The sequence below is a fragment of the Ciona robusta genome, chromosome 6 (assembly GCF_009617815.1).
Source record: "Ciona robusta chromosome 6, ASM961781v2".
Classification (NCBI taxonomy): domain Eukaryota; kingdom Metazoa; phylum Chordata; class Ascidiacea; order Phlebobranchia; family Cionidae; genus Ciona; species Ciona robusta.
The window spans coordinates 1,683,037-1,710,828 of NC_143240.1; the positions used below are offsets into that span (position 1 = coordinate 1,683,037).

Below are 27,792 nucleotides of genomic sequence, written 5' to 3' on the forward strand. Positions count from 1 at the left end.
TATTTTCGAGGTAGCTACAGTAATAAAATCTTCTTGCACCGTATAAGCTATATATATTAAAGGACACCATCTAGCAATTCTTATAAAAAAAACAGTTTAAAAATTCATTCATATATCTATTCATTCATAAAACCATACGAGTCCATTCGTTCATGAATTTATTTATTTATTGCGAATTCATGTAGATACCCCATATAGCGCCCCAATGTATTAGGTAGAACAACTGATTAATCTATTTACAACGGTTATTTCAAATCATTATAAATTGGTCAAATATTTCAAACTCAAATACTCGACATTGGCCCGCAGTGGTAAACAGAAGTACAACTCGTCAGCGAAATGCAACACCGCATCAAATCCCAACGGGAAACCAGAAGTCTTATTCGTTAATGGTTAACGCATAGTTGTTTCAAGATGCCAACGTAACTTAGGCAATAAGATACAGTTTATAGCAGCAAGATACAGTATAGCAGCATGGAGAAACGATTTTTAGTTGGATTGGTTTTAATTTCAGTCGCAGCGTCGGTCACTCTTTCATCAATAGCATTATTTATAGCGCTTACACATGAGGTATTACTAAGTTGTGTATTTATTATTTTTTCGGTATCTGTTAGCGAATGTAATTTGGTTTATCCTTTCGTAGCGGGTCAACGATAGTCGTTATAACATGATGTTCTGGTTCGCCTCTTTAAACTTACGGTTTACCACGTATGTTATTTGTGGGTGATTATTTTAAAGGAATGTTTTCATTGAATGACGATTTTGACAACTTATAGTCTAAGTAACCACTGGGTTAAAACAATTGCCAAATGAAAAAATGTGACTGATTTTTATCGTAACTGGGCAACGATAGTCGGTATAACACGGGTGTTTCATACACCTCGCACCAGCTTACGACTTACCGCGTATGTTACTTTGTGGGTGATTATTTTGGGGCTTATTTTCATTTTCTTATTATATGGCTGACAATTTAGACAATCCATAAACAACCATTGGGACTGGCAAAAAGCGCATACGCCCACAATGGTAGCAGCGACAAGCCTTTTTAAACCCATAACGTCTTGGTTAGAAGCAGACAGGCTAACCACTATTTAAACGCAGAGAGCAGCAGTCATTACTATTCCTGAAGAAACAGTTTCAAGGCGACTACAGAAAAGGGGTGTGTATGAATGTATATGCATAGTATTACTTATTTGCTTTTAAAGATTCGTATCGCATATGACTATTGACTGTATATATAGTAGGGTGGAGGAAGATGGGACGCCTATTCATTCTATTTTCTCGTTCCATTTGGCAGTGAACAAAGAAAATTCTAAGAATTATTAAACCGTTTTCGCGGCTCCCATAGACCGTTATTAATTGTTTAAAACGCGATCAGGATGTTTGGATATTATGTGTTAAAGGTGTCCCATCTTACCCCACGGGACTATATATTACTGTAACCAACAAAATAAAATTTATGTAACTATGTTAACAAATGCAAACCACGCACTATGCACCGAGGACCATAATATACATATATAGTAGGGTGGGGAAGATGGGACACCTTCAGCACATAATATCCAAAAATTCTTATCGTGTTTTAAAAAATTAACAGCAGACTATGGGAGTCGCAATGAAACGGTTTAATAAATCTTTGAATGTTCTTAGTTTACTATCAAATAGGGCAAGAAAAAAAAGAAAAGGTGTCCCGTCTTTCCCACATCCTATTATATCTATATATACGCACAATTTATAATTTACCTTTTTTAAACAGGAGCGCCGACAATGGAGCCTGAAACTGGTCCTGAGTGCCGTCATGAATTTGGGGATGACGTAACGCAAGCGGAGCGTGACATTGGTCACCTGAGTTGTTCTGTCCAATCAGTGCGCCAGCAAGTGGAAGACTGGATCGATGAAATAAGTTCCATGTTGTATTTTGTAAACGAGATTGGAATGAATATGCAAGCCGCACAAGACCAGATACAGCAGAATACGCTAAGTCTGAGCAACATGTTAAATCAACCAGTAAGTTTGAGGTGTTTAACTGTAAATGAGTATGTGAATAACTTATTTATCGTCACGTCACGGGAAACTATACAGTTGTATTAATATAGCCGTTCTTGTTCATACACACGGGACACCTTTGGCACATAATATTCAAATACCTTGAACGTGTTTTAAACAATTACCAACGGTCTATGGTAGGATACGATTTTATAATATTTTGAACGTTCTTTGTGAAAATAGAAAACCTTTTTTACTCTGTTTTCGCGTCCTTTTTGGTAGTAAAAAGGGAACATTCAAATAATTACGAAACTGTATCCTCACGACCCCCATAGACCGTTGTTAATTGTTGTGGTTATTTGGATATCATGTGCTAAGGTGTCCTATCTTCCCCATCTACTGTATTAAAGTATTTTACCTTGTGTGGTGTTTTCTCTTTCAGGGTTCAGCGTCTTCTGAGAGCCTTAGGTCCTTAGCCACTCTGAACCGAACAGTAGAACGCCTCGGTGATAAATTAAACAGAACCCTCATCACATATGGTCGCCGCATTGGAAAAGCAAGAAACAAAACAGATAAAGTCGAAAACAAAGTCCACAGGCTAACTACATCGGTTCAAGGCGCTTTAACGCGAATTGAAGCTTTAGAACAAAATCCCGGGACGGTACAACAAACTACAGCTGGAAATGAAAGTGTGTCATCTACTGTTTTGACCGCCTTGCAAGAAAAAAGCGATAAAAATAAAGTTTTAATTGAAGTTATACGAAAGTCGTTGCTACGAACTAGAAATGAGTTAGCAGGTAATTTATAACTAACTTACTTTTTTTCTACAACGATTTGAATGAATGAATGAATGAATGAATGAATGTAACTTACTTTATCCTCGCGTGGCCGGAAAACGACAGTCGTTATCACACGGGTTTAACACCTCGTGCCAGCTTACGAGTTACCATGTATGTTACTTTGTGGGTGATTATTTTTTTGGGAATTTTTTCATTTTTTTTATGTATTACTGATAATTTGGACAACCCATTAGTGGCCACTTGGTTGGAGCAATTGTCGTTAAGTGTCTTGCCCAAGGACACATACGCCAACAATGGTAGCAGCGACGAGCCTTGAACCCATTACCTAATGGTTACAGGCAGGCGCGCTAACCACTACGCCACGGCGCCGGACTTTTGATTCAAATCTTGTACCAACGTAGTTTTTTGCGGCAATTATTGTATCTGAGTGAGGTCCTGCAGTGTGGCATGCCATGGGTTATAGAATTTAGGCCAGCGAATTGGCCCATATCACCCCCCCCCCCCCCTATTGAGGCAATTAAATGCGTTCTGTAAAAAATGAAGCGGTGTATTTAAGTAACTGAATAGGTTTCATTATGCGTAAGTTTTAATGCTTACCGATTTAGTCTTGTTATTTTTTCTAATCCATGACGTGATTTTTTGATGGTGTAACCGTAAATCTTCGAATGAATGATATCTTTTTATGTTTTTTTCTCTATTGCTGACGGTTTGGACAACTCATATTTTCTAACCGTATTTTAACAATTACCAACGCTCTTTCACAGTCACGTGGCCACGGTTATACAGTAGGATGGGGGAAGGCGGGACACCTTTAGCATATCATATCTAAATATTCTAATCGTTTATTTAACAATTAACAACGGTCTATTGTCCCATCTTCTCCCACCCTACTATATAACTCTGTAAATATTCTTTATTTGCTACTAAACGGGGTAAAAAAAAACGCGTCTATCTTCTCCCACCCTACTATATATACAAATAATAAACTACTTTTCTATTTTTCGTTAACCGAACTTTACATTTCTAGGATTTTCGAATGACGGTTGGTTCAACGCGCCAAATGGTTATCAATACTATTTATCGAAGAACGCATTCAGTCGCAACTCGTACGTTTTATCCCGAAGATATTGCACGAACCGACAAAGCGACCTCGCTTTTATTGGAATGAGAGATGAATACACTTACAGGTGAATGCATTTTCAATAAGAGTTCATTCCATACGCAATTTTAATACTGTGTGGGTGAGGTCTTACAACTAGGCTAACGGCGAATGTTTCTTTGTGAATGCATTTCGCTTGCTGTTGTTACCTGTTTAAAACACGCTCCGGATATTGAGTGTAAAAGTGCCCCATCTTACTATATGCAGTAGGATGGGGAAGATGGGACACTTTTAACTCTATTTTCTCGTCCCATTTAGTAGTAAACAAAGAATATTAAAAGAAATGTGAAACTATGTCCTCATGACTCTCATAGACAGGATATTGTGTGCTAAAGGTTTCTGGATATTGTGTGCTAAAGGTGTCCCATCTTCCCCCACCCTACTATATATGTTGTGTAAAGTAAAGCAATAAACGCCGGCCATATTCCACATACAAGACCTTTAAGCAAATTGTTCCTTTTTGTGATTTCAGATACCTTTGGCGTAATCTTGTCGGGCCTGCACGTCATCATTGTGTGTGGATTGGACTTACCGATCACGACGTCGAAGGCCGTTGGCAGTGGCTTGACGGTACTGCGGCCACGAATTATTGGTCCAACTGGAGAGTAGGGGAACCTGGTCTCGGTTCCAGGCTCGATAACTGCGGCATGATAAGAGCAGGCGTTTGGGAAGACGGAAGATGCGACGGGTACCGAAAACTATGTTCGTTTATTTGCGAGAGAAAGATTTTCCAGTGAAGAGAAAATAGAGAAAAAGGGGGATCTGGTCTCGAAAAAAAAGGATTTCAAGAGATATCTACCGTACAGTATTTATACCATATAGTAGGGTACATTATATGCTGAAAATTGTTAATGCTTGTTAAAAAAAACTTTTTGCTGCTTGTTAAGAAAAAACATTTTTAGTTGTTTCTTAAAAAAAACTTTTTTTGTTGCTTGTTAAAAAACTGTTTTATGCTTGTATAACAACAAAACTATTTTCGTTGTTTGTTAAAAAAAAACCTTTTTCGTTGCTTAATGAATTTTTTTCACGCTTCTTAAAAAAAGAACTGATTTAGTTGTTTGTCAAAAAAGAAACTTTTCGTTGCTTGTTAAAAAAACTGTTTCTCGCTTGTTAAAAACCTTTTTTGGTAGTTTGTTACAAAAAAACTTTTGTTTTTGCTTGTGTTTTTAATCCTTTACGCCGCTGTATAATAAAGCAAATAAAACGGCCTTGGTTTATTTTTATTCGCACACCTCAGAACTTTTTATGAACAATTGTTTCCTAGCGCTGTGGTGACCAATCATATTGCTTGAATTTTCTAGCGGGAAATTAAAAAGAACGTAAATATTTTTTTTAATTTTTGGAATTTTTTTTGCAAAACTTACCTTGAGTTAGGTTTGGATCTTGTTCTGATTTCAAATCCAGCAAAATATATGCGCACTTTGTCAGTTCCTTAAGCAAGTCTAAAAATTTAAGATTATGAATGAATGAATGTAACTTACTTTTTCCTCGCGTGGCCGGAAAACGACAGTCGTTAAACACAGGTGTTCTGTTTTATACACCTCGTGAGCTACCATGTATGTTACTTTGTGGGTGAATATTTTTTTAAAAAATGTAATAATTTATAACAACTTTAATTTGTCTCTTGGATTACGGTAGCGAAGATTTAGAAATATTTAAAACAAAAAGACAGGATATAGCGACAAAACAACAGTCGTTAAAACCTGCTTACAGTTAAAAACATATTTACATTTAATTGGAAGAAAATAAGCGTGGTCGCTACACCAAGCAGACAAACAAGCCATTTATGTTTAATTCTTTTTTAAAGTTAAAAAAATAAAAATAAGAAATATAAATACCTTCAGTATTAAATTTTGGCACCATTGAAAAAGCTATGTCATAACCAAGCAGTAATAAACTCCTCATAGAATCAGAAAATTTTGTGTCTGTAGCTAAATTGCAAGTTAATTAATTAAAAAAAAATAGAAAAAAATTAAACTTACTTTTTGAATGGCTAAGCCACTGTTTTAACCACTTTATAGCAGCAGAAAGTTGCTTTACGGAGTTTTCGACGGTTGATATTTTCATAAACATTGTTTTAAATGACCATGTTATAACATGACTGTCTGATTCTGTCACAGAATGTCTAAAATACAAAATGAATTTAAACAAATCAGAAATTAGACATATTATAACTAGTGAAGGATTTTTAAATATTTAGTTTTTATTTTAAAATTAAAACAAAGACAGTTAACAGACATTGCTCAAACCCAGTGGTCACTAATGGGTTGTAGCACCCTGAGTGTTGGGGTAATGGGCCAACTTTGGCCTAAATCTCAGGCCCCAAAGAATTCTATGCTGTTGAAATTAATATAAAAATCTCCAAAAAAAACATTTAAAACTTTTAGCAACCGTAAAAAAAAATTTTTTACTTACGTTTGATTTGTTGTCCAGTTAAATATCAATTCCGCAGCTTTGATTGAAAATTTTGATTTATTATGATGTAATAATTGCCCTATATGATGTAATAATTGTGCTCGCTGAACTGTAACCATGCTTTGGATAAGTTTCGGAATGGCAGATTCTGATTGGTCCATTATATTTGAATTTAAATTTCCTTCACTCTGATTGGTTGAATTTCGAGAATTTTTAAGATATTCAAAACATCGAATTTGCGTCGTTAAAATTTTCTCAATTGAACACTGGGTGTCAGAGTTGAGCTCGATTTGACGAAAATTTGATTCCGTTGCCCCTGACAACTGGTATAAGTTCACCAGAAGATCAAAACAGATCGTTAAAACTTGCCGCGTCACTCTAACTGAAACATGACTCATCAAATCTTTTTGAACCCCCGAATCATAATTATTTGCTGACTCATCACAGGGCGACAAGGTTTCCCACATTGCCATGATGACGTCAGCAATTTGTGACGTTGCATTTTGACGCTTTGATGCATCAAGACCGCCGTCTAGTGACGAAAAACTGCGCTGTTCCAACACAATTCCAAGTAACCATGGCAACAGACCTTGATTATTAACAAGTTCCAATACAGCCGCACGAATTTTGCAACATTTTTTAATAACCTATGAAAAAATGCAACTTTTTAGTCTTTATAATTATAACACGGGTGTTCTGTTTCATAAATTTATACAATTTGTAATTTATTTTAGTTTTTATAACACGGGTGTTCTGTTTTATATATCTACAACATCTGTTCAATAATTTGTAAGTAAAATGAATAAATTAAACTTATTTATTCCTACGAGGCGGGGCAACGACAGTCGTTATAACACAGGTGTTCTGTTTCATACGCCTTGTGCCAGTTTACGAGTTACCATGTATGTAACTTTTTTGGTAATTATTTTATGGATTTTTTTGTTTTTATGTATAGCTGACAATTTAGACAACCCATTAGTGACCACTGGGTTGGAGCAACTTAACACCTTACTGATTAATAATATAGTAGGGTGGGGGGAAGATGGGACCTTTTATTCTCTTTACTCGTCCCATTTGATAGTAAACAAAGCACATTCAAAGAATTATAAAACAGTATCCTAAAAACTCCCACAGACCGTTGTTAATTGTTTAAAACACGATCACAATATTTGGATAATCTGTGCTAAAAGTGTCCCATCTTCCCCCACCCTGTCCCTACTATATATATATATATATATACATATCTGTATGCATTAATAATTTGAAAACATTTGTACATACTTGCATGACTTGTCTCCTGGTATAATTATCACTAGTTGGTGAGGAGTAAAAAGTTTGTAGAATTCGGAGCAGTTGACGTCGTTCTAATGTGTGGAAGTCTCCCATGTCTCGCATACCTGTGGGTAGTTTATTTATAGACCTTATGCTCGCTGTCAAAATGTAACACGGGTGCCTTCTTACACACCAGACACACATGATGTATTTATACACCTCATGCTCGCTGTCAAGTTATAACATAGGTGTCTTTTTATACACCAGACGCACATGGTGTGTTTTTATTTATACACCTCATGCTCACTGTTGAGTTATAACACGGGTGTCTTCTTACACCAAACACACATGATGTATTCATACACCTCATGCTCACTGTTAAGTTATAAAATTAATATCTTCTTATACACAAGGCACATATAATGTATTCATACACCTTATGCTCACTGTCAAGTTATAGCATGGGTGTCTTCTTATACACCAGTCACACATGGTATATTCATACACCTCATGCTCACTGTCTAGTTATAACATAGGTGTCTTCTTACACCAGACACACATAATGTATTCATACACCTCATGCTAAAAGACACATACACCTATAATGGTAGCAGCGACGCGCCTTGAACCCATAACCTTCCACTCACCGGCAATAATTAGATCCAAAATCCATGCCCGTTCAATCTTATACTCAAGTTCTGAGCTACAGAATAACGAATAGAAATCTGGAATAGCGGTTAAGTCCAATTCTGGCTTAACCAGCAGATACCGATGAATGCATGAATATATATGCTCAGATGGCTGGAAAAAGTTAAGGTTTAATTTTATTTTGTATTTTATATGGGTAAGGTCCAAGTCGAGCACCTGGGGTAGAAAACAAAGAACATTCAAAGAATTATAAAACCATATCCTCACGACTCCCATAGACCGTTGTTAATTGTTTAAAACACGATCAGGATATTTGGATATTATGTGCTAAAGGTGTCCCATTCTACCCCGCCCTACTATATACTTCAAACTTCTTACTTGAAACATAAGCTTAGTAATTCTTCCAAGGTAAACTCCCATGATTGTTGAGATTTTCGATATTTTTCCATCTTTTATTTTCATTGCATTTTGCACTCGTTCAATCAAATACAATGTAAGATTTTTTTCCGAAAATCTCTGGCCTGTAAATAAAAAAAATGTTTATTATTTTATAAGGGAAAAAACTAGAGATATACATATTTCGCTAGTTATATATGATTCTTTGAACAAGAAACTGACGAAGCTAATAGTTATGTACTTCATTGTTCTTTTTTTACTTCTTTGGTGCACTGAACACTTAACGGCAATTGTTCCAACCCAGTGGTCTTTTATATGTTGTCAACTTGTTAAAAAATTCCAACAAAAAATAATCACCCACAAAGTTACATATGTGGTTACACATAAGCGGGCACAGGGTGTTTTGAACAGAAAACCATGTTATAATGACTGTCCTTGCCCTGCGAGGATAAATAAATTCTATTCTAGGTGGGTTAGGTCCCGCAACGTGGCACACCGTGGATCTTGGGCAGTGGCGCCAGGGGAGGTTCCTGGGTCGTGACCCCCCTTTTTTTACCAAAAAAAAAAAATTGAAAATTTTTTGATTGAAACCGCCCTCGTATTTTTTTTCTGGCTGCGCCACTGGTCTTGGGATATGGCAATAATACAATCATTTAAAAATGTTACATTCATATCTTGTTTTACATGAAGTTTACCTTCAGCATGTTGGTAATAACGGACAATGCATCCCGCTGCTACATTCCTTGTGACGTCACAATGACTCGATAAACAAAGATACAAATACCCTAACGCCCCCTGCTGGATAAAAGCACGACAGTCGACAAGATTTTCCGGAGATAAAAAATTCCGAAGCACGAGAAGAAAAAAGCAGGGGTCATACACGTCAGATGATGGTGTATGAAAGACTGGGTAGGAATCTGGAAAATAATTATATTTTATTTTTATGAAGATTTTTTTTGTTGGTATATGTAAAATGTCCCCCTGGCCTGGAGTTTTTTATTTATGGCTGATAATTTAGACAACCCATTAGTGACCACTGGGTTGGAGCAATTGTTAAGTGTCTTGCCCAAGGACACATACGCCTACAATGGTAGCAGCGATGAGCCTACATCTGTGTCTGTTTATTTCCAAATAGAATTGAATCCAGGCCAGGGTTGGAGAATCAGGGATCCTAGGTTCAAATCCAGGCCGGGGTTGGAAAACCAGGGATCCTGGGTTCAAATCCAGGCCAGGGTTGGAAAACCAAAGATCCTAGGTTCAAATCCAGGCGAGGGTTGGAAAACAAGGGATCCTGGGTTCAAATCCAGGTCAGGGTTTGAAAACCAAGGATCCTGGGTTCAAATCCAGGCCAGGGTTGGAAAACCAAGAATCCTGGGTTTAAATTCAGGCCAGGGCTGGAAAACCAGGGATCCTGGGTTCAAATACAGGCTAGGGTTGGAAAACCAGGGATCCTGGGTTCAAATCCAGGCTAGGGTTGCGAAACCAGGGATTTTGGGTTAAAATATAGACTTCTAGTTCTGGTTTACAATATAAAAATGGTTCAATGTATTCTTACCTGATTTGTGAGTTATAATTCGTCTACGAATTGGAAATTCTTCCAGAGTTTTGTTCATTACTTCAGAATCAATGCAAGCTGTAATGTAAGATAAAGTAATAAGTGAATTTGGTAGTCCTATAAAAATCAAAAAATGCTATAGAAAAATTCAAAAACAATTATTTTTTTAGTATAGCACAAAAATAAAGGTATAATGTTGAAAACATTCACCAACTAAAGACCACAATCATTGCTGTACACTAGGGGCCCTCTGAAACTGCTGTACTGCCCCTATTGGTTCGCAAAATGCCCTAAATAGTAGATTGTTATGTCACGGGTAAAAAAAAGTAAAAATTACCTAATATTCTGTTAGGTGTAGGTTTTTTGTACAGTGTTTCCGAAACATTTTTCTGTGCTTGATACGACTCCAATGCAGTGTTTCCAAACAGAAAAGGTTTATGTGACGCCATAGAAATACCCTTTGCTTCATACAGAAACATTATCTGCAAAAAAAAATTTTTATGTCAATTAAAAAAAAAATAGATTTAAAAAAAAAAAAATTTTAAACTTTTTTTTCGAATAAAAAAAATTTGTTTGGAGTAAATTTAAAAAGTGACATGAAGTTATACCTTTTATTTGACACTGTCAAGCCATACCTGTAATAAATGCTGGTCAGTTAAAGACAATGTCCCCTTATATGCTGGGAAAAGATAGGAGTAGTCTTGCTCTTTTAGAATCGTTTTGTTGCAGTTTTCGACAAGTTTGTGTAACAGTTGAACCAGTTTTAATTTAATATCCTGTTTTGTAAAATACTTGTTAGTGTTACGCTTTTTATGCAATAAATCTGGGGTAACATTGGTAAAATGCAGTTACACTCATAGTTGTCAAACATAGGGAACCTCATTGATTAATGTGGTGAATGAAATATACTTTGGCTCTGCTTGTTTGTATAAACACCTAACAGCAGGGTAAAATCTGGGGTGACATTGTTAAAATACAGTTACACTCATAGTTGTCAAACAAAGGGAACCTCATTGATTAATGTGGTGAATGAAATATACTTTGGATCTGCTTGTTTGTATAAACACCTAACAGCAGGGTAAAAGCTGGGGTGACATTGTTAAAATACAGTTACACTCATAGTTGTCAAAAAAGGGAACCTTATTAATTTATGTGGTGAAAACTGGACCTATTTTTTTCTGTAAAATCCAGGCTAGGGTTGGAGAACCAGGGATCCTGGGTTCAAATCCAGGCCAGGGTTAGAGAACCAGAGATCCTGGGTTTAAATCCATACTAAAATTGATATTTAGATTAATCTTAATAAAAAAACAACCAAAAACCTTTTCATCGTCACGTAACAATGTGTCAAGAAACAAAGAATGACTCGTCAACATTTGAAACACTGACTCAGCATTTATATCAAAAGTTGAAATGCATGGCAAACATTTTGCCAAAAATTCCAAAATATTTGGATCACTGAAATGGTACCTAGAAAATTTTACAAAAACATTGTTATTTTTTATTTATATTATATATATATATTCTGCTGCTAAAATACTGTTTCTAAAAATGGTGCAACCAATTCAAGGTTATTGTTTTTTGACACTTTGTAAAACTAGCTGTCAAAAATACTGAAGTGTCGGTCAAATACAACTTAACTTATATAAACACCTTTGAAAAGTTGTGCAACCAACTTAGGGTTATTATTTTTTTGACACTTTGTAAAACTGTCCATCAAAAATACTAAAAACAAATTGAAATAACACATAAAAGCCCCAAAACTAACAATTTGACCTAAAAATGCTTATTCTTACTAATACAAGCATACTAACTTTAGGCAAGCCTTAACAAGTGAGCTCCAATTTTCATTTGAAATTTCCAAACAGTGTTGCCCATTTTGCAAACAAGCATCACTTAATGCATTGATAAGGGAAGAAACAATATTAGATTTGGAATCACTGCTCTTTAAACACTGCACAGCAAATTTTGTGAGCATGCCAGAAATCTGTTTTCTGTAAAAAAAAATGTTAGTATTTGATTTTTATTTTATGTGTGTGAGGTCCTACAGAGTGGCACGCCATGGGGCCTGAGATATAGACCAAAGTTGACCTATTACCCCAACACCCAGGGTGCTACAACCTATTAGTGACCACTGGGTTGGAGCAATTTCCGTTAAGTGTCTTGCCCAAGGACACTAAAACATATTTAATTTTTTTAAATAAAAAATATTTTAAAATATTACTGGTCAAAAACACGATCAGAAAATATGGGATATTATAATAGTGTCCATCTTACCCCACAGTACCATACCCATAATTACCTTTGTTCTGTTGTTTCTTTTTCATTATTAAGTTTGGAACAAGCTTGTAGGTATGTTTTAATAGTTTGCCATCTGAAACAGTAAATGTAAAGTTATAGAAAGACGGGACACCTTTTTATTCTATTTTCTCATCTCATTTGGTAGTAAACAAAGAACAATTAAAGAACTATAAAACTGTATCTTCACGAATCCCATAGACTGTTGTTAATTGTTTAAAACACGATCAGGATATTTGGATATTATGTGCTAAAGGTGTCCCATCTTCCCCCACCTTTTTAAATGTTAAAATATATATTTGTAAAATGTAAATGATGTTTTAAGTACAGAAAATCCAGGGTTGGCCTGCCTACCCTGCCACCCCAGGTTTGGCGCCTATTTATTTTAACACTTATTTTACCCTTCAGAAGCATTTAGTAATTTAGTATATAATAAAACATCTAGATCTAAACAAACCTGTTTTCGAAGTTTTTAATTTGAATAAATTTTGCAATTTTTTCGTTAAAAAGTTCAAGCTCTTTTTCACTCAAGTTTCCACACTCTAGCAGTTGAATGATCATTTTAACTGTAAATTTAATAATAAAGTGTAAAAAGTAACTTTAATAAAAAGATAACTATATTATGAACCAATGCAACTAATTTACCTTCACGTGACGGGGTAATGACAGTTGTTTTAACACAGGTGTTCTGTTTCATACACCTCGTGACCGCTTACAAGTTACCATGTTTGTAACTTTGAAAATATATAATTATTTTTTCAGGCGTCGTGCCCAAGGACACATACGCTCACAATGGTAGCAGAGACGAGCCTTGAACCCGAACCACTGGGTTAGAGGCAGGCGTCTAAACCAGTTTTCTGAACTTTTTTAAGCGCGAAATTATATGAAATTAAAGGATACTATTTGTCATTTAGACATTATATAACTTAATTCATACTACACAAAATAAGCCATTGTGACATCACAAAACTAGGTATTATGACATCACACTAACCTTTATATTCTTCAATTTCACTTGTTTCCATTACTTCATGGACCAGTGTTTCCCAACAAAATTTTTCAACCTTTTTCAAAACACTCTCCTTTAACTTTTCATCAACATTGGGCAGCACTGAGACCAAAACTTCAATTTTTTGCAGAGTCATGGCTAATTTTTTGTCGAGTAATGATTTTAAAAATAACATTTTTAATTCCGCATTGTGTTTTACTAGGATCTGTAAATTAAATTGGTAAAAGTACAAAATAAAAAGAAAAGATATATATTTATATAAAAATCATCACACTGCACAAAAAATATGATTTAAAATCTACACAAATAAAATTTCATCATTAAAAATAAACCAAAAAAACTTAAAATAAAAAAAATAGGAATTATATACATAAAACAAAACTAAAAACAGTTCAAAATTACCTTTAATAGGTGAGTAGAATGAGCTGCACACACTCCACAACACCAAGTGAGTATTTCACTCCCTGCCAATATTGCATAAGATGGAAAATGTTCCAAAAATTGAACCAAAAGTCCAGGCAGGGGGTTAGTGGGGTAAAGTGTGGGTATAACGTCGTAAACACCATATATGGTGTCCTGGGTTAGGGGGGGCTTGGGGTTAGGGGCAGAATCTATTTTGGTGAGTAAAACACCCATAGCTCTGTAGGTAAAAAAATATGGGTTATTTTGAGGAGTGTATGAGATGATATGGGCTATTATCTAGGTTAAAATTATCGAATAAATTTTATTTTTATTAATTATAAAAATTTTATAACTTTTTGTTAAAATATAGGTTAAGGTATGTGTTAGGTGATATACTATTATCTAGACAAAAATTATGAAAAAAAAGTTTATTTATTTTTGGTTATTGAATGTTTATATATTAATATAGGTCTGGAGCTGTGGCTTAGTGGTTAGGTGGCTGTATCGTAACCAAAAGATACCGGATTCAAGGCTCGGTACTGATATGTGTATGTGTCCTTGGGTAAGACACTCAATGGACATTGCTCCAACCCAGTGGTCACTATTGGGTTGTAGCACCCTGGGTGTTAAAGTAATAGGACAACTCTGGCCTAAAACTCAGGTCCCATGGCGTGCCACGCTGTAGGACCTCACCCATATACAATAGAATGTGCATGTACAATGTTGGAGTAATGGGCCAACTTTGGCTTAAAACTCAGGTCCCATGGCGTGCCACGCTGTAGGACCTCACCCATATACAATAGAATGTGCATGTACAATGTTGGAGTAATGGGCCAACTTTGGCTTAAAACTCAGGTCCCATGGCGTGCCACGCTGTAGGACCACATAGAATTTTCAGACATAATTAAACTGTTGTTACTCAACATAACATGTTAAAGAAATTTTAAACTTTTCATTATTAGCTAAACAGACAGAACTACAACAACAAAAGTACTTACCCACAAATTACTTCAAGAAAATTTTCTTTATTTTTCTGGTTCTTGAAATTTTTAACATGCTTTGACAAAATCTAGTTTTAATAAAAAAAGATATTATAAAAAGTATGGACAAAAAATATAAAAACAAAATTTTTTTTTTTACCTTAGCTAAGTCTTTTGTTTTTAGATAAGGTTTCAATTGAGAAAAACATTTCAACAAATTTTGAGTAGAAATTTCGGAGTCATCATAATTTTGCTGATTCGCCAGTGTTTCCACAAGGTTTTCGAAGTAAGGATCGAGGAAATTCGTTTTGGCAACACTTTTTTCGCAGCAGAATGAGATTTCAGAAGAAATTCTTTCGTTTAAAGCAAACCAGAGGCAATTATTATTTTCTTTTGGCAGAAAATATGGAAAAAGAACTTTAAAAATTTTCTCAGCCATTTGTAAGTATAATTCGTAAGTGTTGCCAGTGGTTTTCTCTTCAGTGTTGCCATTTATATTTTCTCCAATGTTGCCATTTACATTTTCTCCAGTGATACCATTTACATTTTCTCCAGTGTTGCCATTCACATTTTCTCCAGTGCTTCCATTCACAATTTTTGCAGTGTTGCCATTCACATCTTCGCAATCATTTCCAACCAACTGACGAAGTGCATCAAACAAAAAATCACAAAGTTGGGCAACACTGGGTTTCCAAACCTCTTTTGACCCAGATTTTAACAGCTCGACTAAGCACTCTAGAATTCCCGCGAATCCTATTGTGACTCGGCAAATTTGCAGCTGGTTTGATGAACTTTTTACACCCCCAACAAAATTCTCACAATCCAACAGAAATTTGATTTTCGAAATTTTTGATTTTTTTGAACATTTTATAACCTGACCAAACCAATTTCTTAATTCTTGTTGATTACTTTTAACTCCTGAGTCCAAATTTCGCATCAAAATTGACGATCCTTCTTGCAGGGTAGCATGTAATTTTAGCAAGTTTGGAAATCTTTTTAAATCAACCTATAAACAAAAGAAATTAAAAGTAATTTTTTAAAAATTTTAAGTAAAACCTGGTGGTCACTAATGGGTTGTCAAAATTGTCAGCCATACAGAAAAAAATCACCTAGTAAGTTACATATGTGGTAACTCGTAAGCTGGCACGAGCTGTATGAAACAGAACACCGTGTTAACAACTGTCGTTTTCCGGCCACACGAGAATAAAGTTAGTTACATTCATACACATACTAGAAGTTATATTTTAGGGTCACAGGAATTAAAGAATAAAAAAACAAAACAATATCCAATTATATTATAAAGTAACAAACCTTAAAAAGCAAATTCCGGATTACCACACATGATCTTTCGCGATGGTTTGTGAAAATTTGAAGCAACAACAAATTATCCAACACAGAAGACATATAGCTGTAATAAGTGCGTTTTATTAAATAAAGACCTCACCCTTATAAAATAGAATAAGCCGGGACAAATAAGCCTACATCCCAGATCTCAGGTGTGCCTCACTGAAGACCTCACCCTTATAGAATAGACTGGGACCAATAAGCCTACATACCAGGTTTCAGGTGTGCCTCACTGAAGACCTCACCCTTATAAAATAGAATATACTGGGACCAATAAGCCTACATCCCAGGTCTCAGGTGTGCCTCACTGAAGACCTCACCCTTATAAAATAGAATATACTGGGACCAATAAGCCTACATCCCAGATCTCAGGTGTGCCTCACTGAAGACCTCACCCTTATAGAATAGACTGGGACCAATAAGCCTACATCCCAGATCTCAGGTGTGCCTCACTGAAGACCTCACCCTTATAGAATAGACTGGGACCAATAAGCCTACATACCAGGTTTCAGGTGTGCCTCACTGAAGACCTCACCCTTATAGAATAGACTGGGACCAATAAGCCTACATACCAGGTTTCAGGTGTGCCTCACTGAAGACCTCACCCTTATAAAATAGAATATACTGGGACCAATAAGCCTACATCCCAGGTCTCAGGTGTGCCTCACTGAAGACCTCACCCTTATAAAATAGAATATACTGGGACCAATAAGCCTACATCCCAGATCTCAGGTGTGCCTCACTGAAGACCTCACCCTTATAGAATAGACTGGGACCAATAAGCCTACATCCCAGATCTCAGGTGTGCCTCACTGAAGACCTCACCCTTATAGAATAGACTGGGACCAATAAGCCTACATACCAGGTTTCAGGTGTGCCTCACTGAAGACCTCACCCTTATAAAATAGAATATACTGGGACCAATAAGCCTACATCCCAGGTCTCAGGTGTGCCTCACTGAAGACCTCACCCTTATAAAATAGAATATACTGGGACCAATAAGCTTACATCCCAGGTCTCAGGTGTGCCTCACTGAAGACTTCACCCTCATAGAATAGAATAGACCGGGACCCATAAGTCTACACCCCAGGTCTCAGTTGTGCCTCACTGAAGACCTCACCCTCATAGAATAGACTAGGACCAATAAGCCTACAGCCCAGGTCTCAGGTGTGCTTCACTGAAGACCTCACCCTCAAAAAACAAAACCTATGTACCATTAAAATACACTCACTCACCTGTCTAGTACATTCAATTGCTTCTCAGTGACAGCATCATCCAGAAAAGCAAGATGCTCTATCATAGCAGCAAGAAATAAAGAAACATCCATTTCACTTCTGCTTTGTGTTGTATCTGCTGTACAAAAACATAATCACCCACAAAGTAACATACATGGTAACTCGTAAGCTGGCACGAAGTGTATGAGCATCCGTGTGATAACGATTTTCGTTTTCCGGCCACGCGAGGATAAAGTAAGTTACATTCATTTATGGCTGACAATTTAGACAACCCTTTAGTGACCATTTGGTTGCAGCAATTGCTGTTAAGTGTCTTGCCCAAGGACACATACGCCCGCAAATGTAGCAGTAATGAGCTTTGAACTTATAACTTTCGGTTAGAGGCAGGCACGCTATGCCAGTTTATAGAAATATTTATAAAATATATTTTGTATATATACTTTACTTACTGATACTAGCTTGAACCACTATGCTTTCATCTTCACACATATCCATGCCCACACTATGTTCAAGTCTCCATACATCGACTGAATCGATGTGAACATCAGGAATATTATCCCAGAAGGTTTCGTCAACTTCAATATTTGCTGACTCACTGTTTTGTTTTGATGAGTCATCCCGGCATGAGTCAGCAGAAGATATTTGCTCAGCATATCTAAAAAAAACATTTACAAATTTATTTTAAATTTATACATGAGTGAGGTCCTACAGCGTGGCACGCCATGGGACCTGAAAATTAGGCCTGAGTTGGCTTATCACCCCAACACCCAGGGTGCTACAACCCAATAGTGACCATTGGGTTGAAGAAATTACCTTTAAATGTCTTGCAAAATGACACATACGCCCACAATGGTATTAACGAGCCTTGAACCTGGTATCCTTTGGTTCAATACAAGCGCCTAACCGCTTTATTAGAGAAATTGCCGTTAGGTGTGTTGCCTAAGGACACACACGCCCACAATGGTGCTAACATCAAGCTTCAAACCTGTACCTTCTGGTCTAAAAGCGTGTACTATAATACCCAATGTGGTTTGGCAAAAATATATGTTGAAAAATACTATTCTAATGGACTGAACTATAAAAAATTGCAACAGGACCTATATTCTACATCTATAAACGTTTGGTTCTTAATAAATTTAAAAAGTATTAATAAGAAAAAGAATTTAGTTCAAAAAATATCAAAATTTAAAAAAAAAAGAAATTTAAAGGTATCAATATTAAAAAATAAAACTTAAAATTTAAAAAGTAATAATATTAAAACAACTATAAATATATACTGGTTATATAACAACAAAAAATGGATAAATTTTACCTGTGTGGTCGTTTTGCTACATTGGCTGCAGAATCATCAATATAATTTAATAGAAATGTCATATTATCATTGTCGTTTTCAGTGGCAAGTGACGCTTGCCATAACCAAGTACACAACTCTTCTCCATGGCAGGGTAAAAATAAATCGTTTGAAATTGAAACCTGGTGAAAAATTAAACTTTCAAAAAGTGCAAAAATAAAAACAGTTAAAAAGGAAAAAAATCAAGTGTCGGTAAAATATAAAATATAAACACATGTGAAAAGTGGTGCAACCAATTCAAGGTTATGCAGTTAAAAAACTACTATTCAAATACAACTTACATTGCAAAAAAATTAACAAATTCAAAAAAAAAAATCAAAAACATTTTTTTTAACCTTTATTGCCAAATCAACAGCCAATGAGAAATCTTGTTTTAAATCTTCTGCTTTCTGATTGGTCAATTGATTTAAAATGATTGACAGAAGTTGAGAAAATGAAGTCTTTTTAAAATCGCCCTGAAAACAGTTTTCGTAGCAATTTTTAGTTATATATATTAAACATATATATATTTGTACTATTTTTTGGATGTTTCAGGAAAATTATATAATTAAAAATTACTAAATTACTTTATTTGTGTTTTAGGACCATTGAGTAATTAAAATTAAACTAAATTGTAGGAAAAAAAAGGCATAGTTTGTTTTAGCACCCCAGTGTTCAAAACAGATTTTACCCTGCTGTTAGGTGTCTATACAAACAAGCAGAGCCAAAGTATATTGCATTCACCACATTAATCAATGAGGTTCCCTATGTTTGACAAATATGAGTGTAAATGTATTTTAACAATGTTACCCTAGATTTTACCCTGCTGTTAGGTGTCTATACAAACAAGCAGAGCCAAATGATATTGCATTCACCACATTAATCAATGAGGTTCCCTATGTTTGATAACTATGAGTGTAACTGAATTTAACTCATGTCACCATAGATTTTGTCTAAAATTAAAAAAAACTATGAAATTACCTTTCGAAACCATTTGTATTTTTGAACAGCTGAATATAAGATTTCAATGCAGTGTTTAAGGCTTCCGCCACTGGCAGCAGTAGAGTGTACGCCGTGTAATAAACGAGTAAAGTCAAATGAACAATGTTCAAATGTAGTAGGCAAGTTCTGGAAAAAATTGTTGGAAAAACAGGTTTAAATTTGGATGTAGGCTTATTGGTCCGAGTCTATTCTATTCTATGAGGGTGAGGTCTTCAGTGAGGCACCTGAGACCTGGGGTGTAGACTTATTGGTCCCAGTCTATTCTATTCTATAAGGGTGAGGTCTTTAGTGAGGCACAACTGAGACCTGGGATGTAGGCTTATTGGTCCCAGTCTATTCTATATAGTACTGTGAGGGAAGCTCTTTAGCACATAATATCCAAATATCCTGATCATGTTTTAAACAATTAACAATCTATGGGAGTCGTGGGGATAGGTTTTCTATAATTATTTGAATGTTCTTTGTTTACTACTAAATGGGACGAGAAAATATAATAAAAAGGTGTCCCATCTTCCCCACCCTACTATTATGTTACCTGTTGATACATTGACAAAACATGAAGTAGCTTTCCTTGTACATCTGTTGATGTTTCATTTTTTAAACTTTGTTGCCATGTTGATGTAATTGACCCAATATCTGGAAGTTGCTAGAACATAGAAACAACATTAATTAGTCTAACATAGAAACCATATTAATTAGTTTGACACAGAAATAATATAACATAAATTGGGCATTTTCGAACAGCAAATTTTAACAATACAAATGTTTTTTTTTGCTAAAAATAAGTAGAAAAAGCCATACACTAGGTCTTTATATACCTCATGCTAACTGGCAAGTTAAAAATTTAGTTTACGACATTTTTAATAATTAAAAAAAAAATAAAAAAAATTTTTTTTTAAAAAATTTAGTTGACCACAATGTTAATATTAAAAAAAAAAAAAAATAAATAAATTTAGTTAATGACATTTTTAATATTAAAAAAAATGTTTTAGAACACAACAAAAATGTCAAATGGTCACCTTTGTAATTGCTTCCAGTAATTCCAGTTTAAACTGGTCACGGTCAGATTGAGAGTAAACTGATTTGATCCAGTTCGAGTTTTCAGTTATGTAAGAAAGAGTGTTTTGGAGCCTTAACAATGAACTGAGCAGAATATTTAATCCATGGTTTTGAACGTCTGTTTCAGTATGCTAGTGAAAGAATGAATATAACTTATTTAATGAATTAAGTTTTTTATCCTTGCGTGGTGGGGAAAAGACAGTTGTTATAACATGGGTGTTTGGTTTCATAGACCTCGTGCCCGCTTACGAATTACCAAGTATGTTACTTTGTGGGTGAATATTTTTTTGCTGGTGAAGAATGAATGTAACTTATTTAATGAATTAAGTTTTTTATCCTTGCAGGGGGGGGGGAATGACAGTTGTTATAACATGGGTGTTTGTTTCATACACCTCGTGTCCGCTTAGGAGTTACCACATATGTAACTTTGTGGGTGATTCTTTTTTGGATTTTTTTATGTATGGCTGACAATTTAGACAACCATTAGTGACCACTGGGTTGGAGTTAAATGTCTTATCTAAAGACACATATGCCAACAATGGTAGTAGCATTCTTACATAAAAACAATTAAAAATATGTAGTTTTTATAGCTCATATAGCCAAAAAAATTGCAGATTTAGACCCCTAACATACATCAATACAATATCTATTTTAACTATACAAATACTTAAAGATTAAAGTTATTGTACAGTAGGGTGGGAAGATGGGACAACTTTTAACTCTATTTTCCCATCCCATTTAGTAGTAAACAAAAAACATTCGAAGAATTTTAAAACCGTATCCTGACGGCTTCCATACACCGTTGTTAATTGTTTAAAACACGATCAGGATATTTGGATATTAAGTGCTAAAGGTGTCCCATCTTACCCCACATTTACCTGTATAGCACTTTTCAACGTGCTACGTTTAAAACACACAGGCAATATTCCCTGTGTAGTCATGGCAACTAATTTTTCGGTCGAGAATTTTTGAAGCGTTGACGTTGACCGTAATTTCGCTGCGTCTGTCACTGGAGGGGGCACTTTGGGCTGAGCTTCGTAAATTCGTTCAACTAGCGCAATGTTATCATACCACCTGAGGTACAGTATGATGTATTGTATAATTGATTAAATGTAACTTACTTTATCCTCGCGTGGCTGGAAAAGGACAGTCATTAAACACAGGTGTTCTGTTTCATACACCTCGTGTCAGCTTACGAGTTATTATGTATGTTACTTTGTGGGTGATTATTTTTTTGTATAAAACAAGGGTCCATACAAACAAGCAGAGCCAAAGTATATTGCATTTATCGCATTTATCAATGAGATTCCCTATGTTTTACAACTATGATTGTAACTGCATTTTAACAATGTCACTCCAGATTTTACAAACTAATCATTATGTTAAATTTATAGAATAATTTTGAAGAAAAAAATTATCAAAAAAAGGTATTGAAGTTTTTGGCACAAAAAAAATATATATTTTTTACTTTTTTGTAGGCCGTGGATCAAATGAAAGATCAGCTGACATTAGATAAGTGCTCAATAAATCCGGACACGAGCGTAAAATTTCTACCACTAGGGTGTGTGCTTGATCATTTGATCCTATCACTTTTAAATCAACGAGGAATTTATGAAGAACATGATTTGAAGACCTGGAAAAGTGTTTTGGGGTAATACGGGGTGTTTAGGAACCTCATGCTCACTGTCAAGTTTTATCATAGGTATTTTTTTATACAACAGACACACATGGTGTATTCATACACCTCATGCTCACTGTTGAGTTATAACATGGGTGTCTTCTTATACACCAAACACATATGGTGTATTCATACACCTCATGCTCACTGTTGAGTTATAACATGGGTGTCTTCTTATACAACAGACACACATGGTGTATTCATACACCTCATGCTCACTGTTGAGTTATAACATGGGTGTCTTCTTATACAACAGACACACATGGTGTATTCATACACCTCATGCTCACTGTCGCGGTATAACATAGGTGTCTTCTTATAAACCATACACATATAGTGTATTCATACACCTCATGCTCACTGTTGAGTTATAACATGGGTGTCTTCTTATACACCAGACACACATGATGTATTCATACACCTCATGTTCACTGTCGCGTTATAACATGGGTGTCTTCTTTTAACCAGACACACATGGTGTATTCATACACCTCATGCTCACTGTCCCGGTATAACATAGGTGTCTTCTTATAAACCATACACATATGATGTATTCATTCACCTTATTCTCACTGTCAGTTTATAGCATAGGTGTCTTCTTATACACCAGACAAACATGTTGTATTCATACACCTCATGCTCTTTGTCAAGTTAAGTGGTTTTTTCACACACGTCGCACAAGAACATACCTTCCAGAAGTTCCATACTCACGATCATAAAAGTTTATTCCATGTTTAAATGGGCAACATGATTGATAAAGAAACTCATAAGCCAAGTTCCGAACAAAACTATTTCTATCTTCTCCCTGAATATTTGAATAAATAAACAACAGTTGTTATAACAGGGGTGTTTTTTGTTTCATCAACCTCGTTCCCACTTACCGGTTATCACACATGTAACTTTGTGGATTTTTTTACAGAAATTTTTTTAAATAAAAGCTTAAGTTTTTCTTAATAACTTTTACTAAGCTATATAGGTCACGCATTCTAAACTTTACTTAAACTCATAGCAATATTTTCTCATGATTTAATAAATTTAAAAAAAAAAAACGGTTAAAAACAATTTTTTTTGCAGTGTTTCCGTTTTAAAACTTACATCTACTTTCACATCCATGATCCCATTCCACTGGAACAGTTTGGCAACACTGGTAAGTACTCCATGTGAAGCAAGAAGCTTTACTTTGTTGGTTTTTGGGACCGCTTTATTTTTTACCACGTTTTCCAACAACGTTGTTAAAAATAATTGAATAACTGAAGCGCTGTCTTCGGGTAATCCCCTAAATACAGAATCGACAAAACCTAAAAACAAATTATTTTTTGGTTTAAAATTAGAACAAAATTAAAACTAAGTATATGTTGTTGCTGCAAGGTGTATTTTTTTAGCATCTGTATGTTTTGTGATTTCAAAAGATCGAGGTTTGCGTTAAGTGTCTTGTCCAAGCACACATGATATTCCCACAATGGTAGCAGCGTCAAGCTTTGAACTTGTAACCACTGGGCTACAGGCATACTCGCTTGTAAGCTAAGCTTAAATAGCTCAAGAAAGATAGTAGAAAAAAAAATTAAAATGCAGGGTAGGCAGTAATAGTTAGACACTAATTCCCTATAAAAAAAATATGTAACTTATTGATTGCAATGTTGACTGATTAGTCCAGTTCAGAAAATTCCAGGGTAGTCTTGCCTACCCTGCCACCCCAGGTTTGGCGCCTATTTATAGCATTGTATTTCACCTCTTGCTTCTAAAACTTGTCTAATAGTTTTTTGGTCTCCAGTCATAAAGAATGAAAGAACAAACCGAATAAAGCAAAGTCTGATGTTTGATTCTGGCTTCAATTTGTTCTTTGAATCATCTGTAAAATACAAGATTTTTGGACATATTCTACATACGTGTAGATTCAGTTGTTTAAATTTTTTATGTTATACGAATATAACGTCATTCTACATTTTGTTTAATGTAAATAAAGTAGAAAACTACTGAGAAACAGATTTATTAAATTCACCAGTTTTTTTTTCACAAAATTTCAGACTAATGCAAAATTGTAAATGTAATGCAAAAAAAAAGTTTTAAAATATTGCTTAAACTACTCCCTTATAAATTTAGGTGGTCAGTCCCTTAGAAGTTTGCCTGAATTGTATTATTAGCACATTATAGTTAGCAGCTTTAACTCCTACCTTTTCTAGTCTTTGACAACAAAGTAATGTTCCCACTCAAGTCAAAATTACTTGCAACGTCAGCAGCACATTCTGCACCCTGGGTAAAATACAAACAGTAGGAACTAAATGTAACTTGATTCTTCATGTGGTGGGACAACGACAATCGTTACAATACAGGTGCTTTAAAAGCAAAACGACAGTCGTAAAATAATGAATATTCCGTAAATATTCTCCCGTGGCGATGCAAAGATAGTCAATATAACATGGATGTTCTGTTTCATACACCTTGTGCTCACTTACAAGTTACCGCTTATGTAACTTTATGGATGATTGTTTTCTGTATGGCTGACAATATGTGTAAGAACAAATATTAATGCCCTGTATCTAGGGAAGCACATTACAGAATTTTGAATCTATGAGATTCGAATCCTTTTGTATTCGAATTTAATTACGGGATTCGGTATGTTGTTTAATGATGTCATCACACGTCTTCTTATAAACTACATTAACAATTTTTTAAACTTAATAATTTTGAAAAAAAAAATTTTGTGTTTGTGGGACTTTCGAGAGTAAACGTTTCGCAACGTCTTTTCATAGCCTGCTATACGTTTCTTGATGCAAAAAACTACCCAATAGTACAATTTTTGATCATTTTACAGCTCATGATCCTACAAGGCTACTATGTAAGAGTCAATAAACTGACTTATGTGGGTAAAATTATTTTTTCCTTTAAATATAAAAAGATTCGAAATTCTAGATTCGGAATTCTAGATTCGAAATAAAGTATTCTAGGATATCCTAGAGTGCCTAATTATTCTGTAATGTGCATCCCTACCTGTAACAAATTTGATGCCATTATTAAGTTTAATACAGTAATTACCTGCATAACCATAGCAGTTAGTACACGAAGGGCAGGAGCTCGGAACTTTGGAGGGTTCTTTGTACTTAGTGTTCCATATAGTTCCCTTGTGTGGCCCTGAAGTATTTAGAAAAATTAAAATGCATGCACCCTTGAATGGAATACGATACCCTATCTGAATTTTCTATTCTAATCTATATGGGTGAAAACCTGCAGCGAATACAGAATTCAATTGAATTATTAACCAAAACACTTAGAGCACCGCTGATAAGGCATAAGATGCTAAAGCTGCATGCTGAACTAACTTGCAAAGGGTGTATGTTAGGATTCATGCTAAAATTGGCCCATTATCTCAACCTTTGATTCAGAGTGCTAAGATAATTATGTTGAACTATCTTTCTACACCTAAACTAGATTTTACTCTGCTGTTAAATTGTCTATATTTTAACAATTAACAACCTGTAGTATTCTTCTGCATATAGTTGTCCCCACGGATCCAAATGTAGGTGAAAGATCACCAGCAGTTCGTAGCAGGACGTTTACGAACACTTCAAACACAAGGGAAGTCTAGAAAATTAGAATATGATGTGTCAGTAACATACAGTAGAATTGTCAGGCCACTGTAGATAGAGCACCTGCCTTTGACCCAGAGGTAATGGGCTGAAGGCTCGCCGCTGCTACCATTGTGGGCATGTGTCATTGGGCAAGACACTTAATGGCAATTGCTCCAACCCAGTGGTCACTAATGGGTTAGCCAAATTGTCAGCCATATATAAAAAATGAAAAAAATCCCCCTTAAATCAATCACCCACAAAGTAGCACACATGGTAACTCATAAGCTGGCACGAGTTGTTAAACTTGTGTGATAACAACTGTCGTTTTCCGGCCATGCGAGGATAAAGCAAGTTATATTCTATCGTTCGACATTTATTGTATAAAGTTAAACTATTAGCCATACAGAATAAACAACTATCCACAAAGTTACATATGCGGTAACTCATAAGCGAGCACAAGGTGTATGAAACAGAAAACCTGTGTTATAACGACTGTTGTTTTCCTGCCACGCGTGGATAAAGTAAGTTAAAATCAATCAACTTAAATTGGGATACATGGTAACTGGTAAGCTGGCACGAGATGTATGAAACAGAACACCTGTGTTATAACGAATGTCGTTTTCCTGCCACGCGAGGATAAAGTAAGTTACATTTAATCAACTTAAATCTACATACATGGTAACTGGTAAGCTGGCACAAGGTGTATGAAACAGAACACCCATATTATAACATTTCAGAAAAAAAAACATTCACAAAGTTGGAAAAATAATATTATGTACCACCATAGGCGAAGTTTTTCCTGTTTCAATTATTTTGAAAACTTCAGAACATTCCGGAGAAACGGAAATATAAGCCTTTATGATGTCATGATTTAGTGAGTAGTCCTTATGCTGCTTGCAAGCTTGGCAAAATTTTTGAAGACCTGAAAAAAAAAATGATTTGAAACACATAGCATAAAATCTATTACATTTACATATATATATGAATAAATGGGTGTTAGTTATTTAGACTTGCATGACAGGGCAACGACAGTGGTTAAAACACAGGTGTTCCTTTATTATTATTATCATTTAAAAACAGCACTTTGTAAAGAATAAATGGATTTAAGTTATTTATCCTTACATGGCAGATTAATGGCAGTTATTATAAAATTGGTTTTCTGTTTCATACACCCTATGTTCGCTTACGAATTACTATATTTGGAACTTTCGTAGGTAATTAGTTTTATCATTTTTTATCACATGTTATATTAATTTTTGAAGCAGCTATGGTATTATTTCTGTTTTACAAAGATATTAAAATTGCACAGTAGTTACCTTTAGTTACCAATACTTTATCCTGAAGCATTTTACAAAATTCGATAGAGGTAAAATTATCCTCTGGTTTTGAAACTTTTGCAGGTTCATTTTCTTTTGCCTCATTTTTCTGCTTGTTTTTCTTGGATTTTTTGCTCTTTTTCTCCGGTAAGTCACCCGCAGTTTGCGTCTTCCTTTTGCCAGCCATCTGTAATTGCTATTTGAGTTGCTATATTACTAAAACGCGTGTAAACTTATCTTAATTTCGCATAAATTTACGTTTTGTTTACAACGCGCACATGGCCAGTGTTACCAGATAATTTTCGCATAGTGTTTCCAGATATTTAAATAATACAAAAAGGGTAA

The 27,792-nt window shown here is 35.1% G+C and overlaps 2 protein-coding genes across 3 annotated transcripts; one reads left to right on the forward strand and one right to left on the reverse strand.

Moving 5' to 3' along the window:
• Nucleotides 1-376: 376 nt before the first annotated feature.
• LOC149734787 (uncharacterized) lies at nt 377-5,153 on the forward strand. Its single transcript, XM_089879468.1, has 6 exons — nt 377-570; nt 1,102-1,159; nt 1,757-2,007; nt 2,429-2,783; nt 3,814-3,973; nt 4,418-5,153. The coding sequence occupies exons 1-6, from the start codon at nt 475-477 to the stop codon at nt 4,680-4,682; spliced, it is 1,185 nt and encodes a 394-aa protein (XP_089735594.1). The 5' UTR covers nt 377-474; the 3' UTR covers nt 4,683-5,153.
• Nucleotides 5,145-27,764, reverse strand: LOC149734788 (nucleolar pre-ribosomal-associated protein 1-like). 2 transcript variants are annotated; one of them, XM_089879435.1, is made up of 38 exons: nt 27,448-27,764; nt 26,911-27,053; nt 26,037-26,144; nt 25,599-25,694; nt 24,737-24,815; nt 24,295-24,414; nt 23,661-23,863; nt 23,255-23,370; nt 22,356-22,520; nt 21,766-21,961; nt 20,848-21,018; nt 20,364-20,474; nt 19,808-19,954; nt 19,183-19,302; nt 18,809-18,969; nt 17,946-18,151; nt 17,497-17,611; nt 16,229-16,325; nt 15,078-15,923; nt 14,936-15,006; nt 13,938-14,175; nt 13,521-13,740; nt 12,984-13,092; nt 12,531-12,602; nt 12,043-12,222; nt 11,551-11,698; nt 10,867-11,007; nt 10,569-10,713; nt 10,232-10,309; nt 9,372-9,593; nt 8,659-8,801; nt 8,280-8,433; nt 7,642-7,757; nt 6,361-7,007; nt 5,928-6,070; nt 5,784-5,876; nt 5,310-5,387; nt 5,145-5,242 (listed from the first exon to the last, which is right to left on the reverse strand). In XM_089879435.1, the coding sequence occupies exons 1-38, from the start codon at nt 27,632-27,634 to the stop codon at nt 5,166-5,168; spliced, it is 6,462 nt and encodes a 2,153-aa protein (XP_089735561.1). In that variant the 5' UTR covers nt 27,635-27,764; the 3' UTR covers nt 5,145-5,165. The 2 variants fall into 2 exon arrangements, with proteins under 2 accessions (XP_089735561.1, XP_089735560.1); XM_089879434.1 differs by having other exon boundaries at nt 17,497-17,614.
• Between the last annotated feature and the right edge of the window lie 28 nt (nt 27,765-27,792).

Bases quoted from the DNA above. Each gene is read 5' to 3' on its own strand.
- LOC149734787 (XM_089879468.1), top strand. From the start codon at position 475: ATGGAGAAACGATTTTTAGTTGGATTGGTTTTAATTTCAGTCGCAGCG. The intron at 571-1,101 runs GTATTACTAAGT...ATTTAAACGCAG, and splicing joins TTATAGCGCTTACACATGAG to AGAGCAGCAGTCATTACTAT. The intron at 1,160-1,756 runs GTGTGTATGAAT...TTTTTTAAACAG, and splicing joins AAGGCGACTACAGAAAAGGG to GAGCGCCGACAATGGAGCCT.
- LOC149734788 (XM_089879434.1), bottom strand. From the start codon at position 27,634: ATGGCTGGCAAAAGGAAGACGCAAACTGCGGGTGACTTACCGGAGAAA. The intron at 22,521-23,254 runs GTATGTTCTTGT...ACACTTTTCCAG, and splicing joins GAGTATGGAACTTCTGGAAG to GTCTTCAAATCATGTTCTTC. The intron at 13,093-13,520 runs GTTAGTGTGATG...TTAAATTTACAG, and splicing joins TGAAATTGAAGAATATAAAG to TTAAAATGATCATTCAACTG.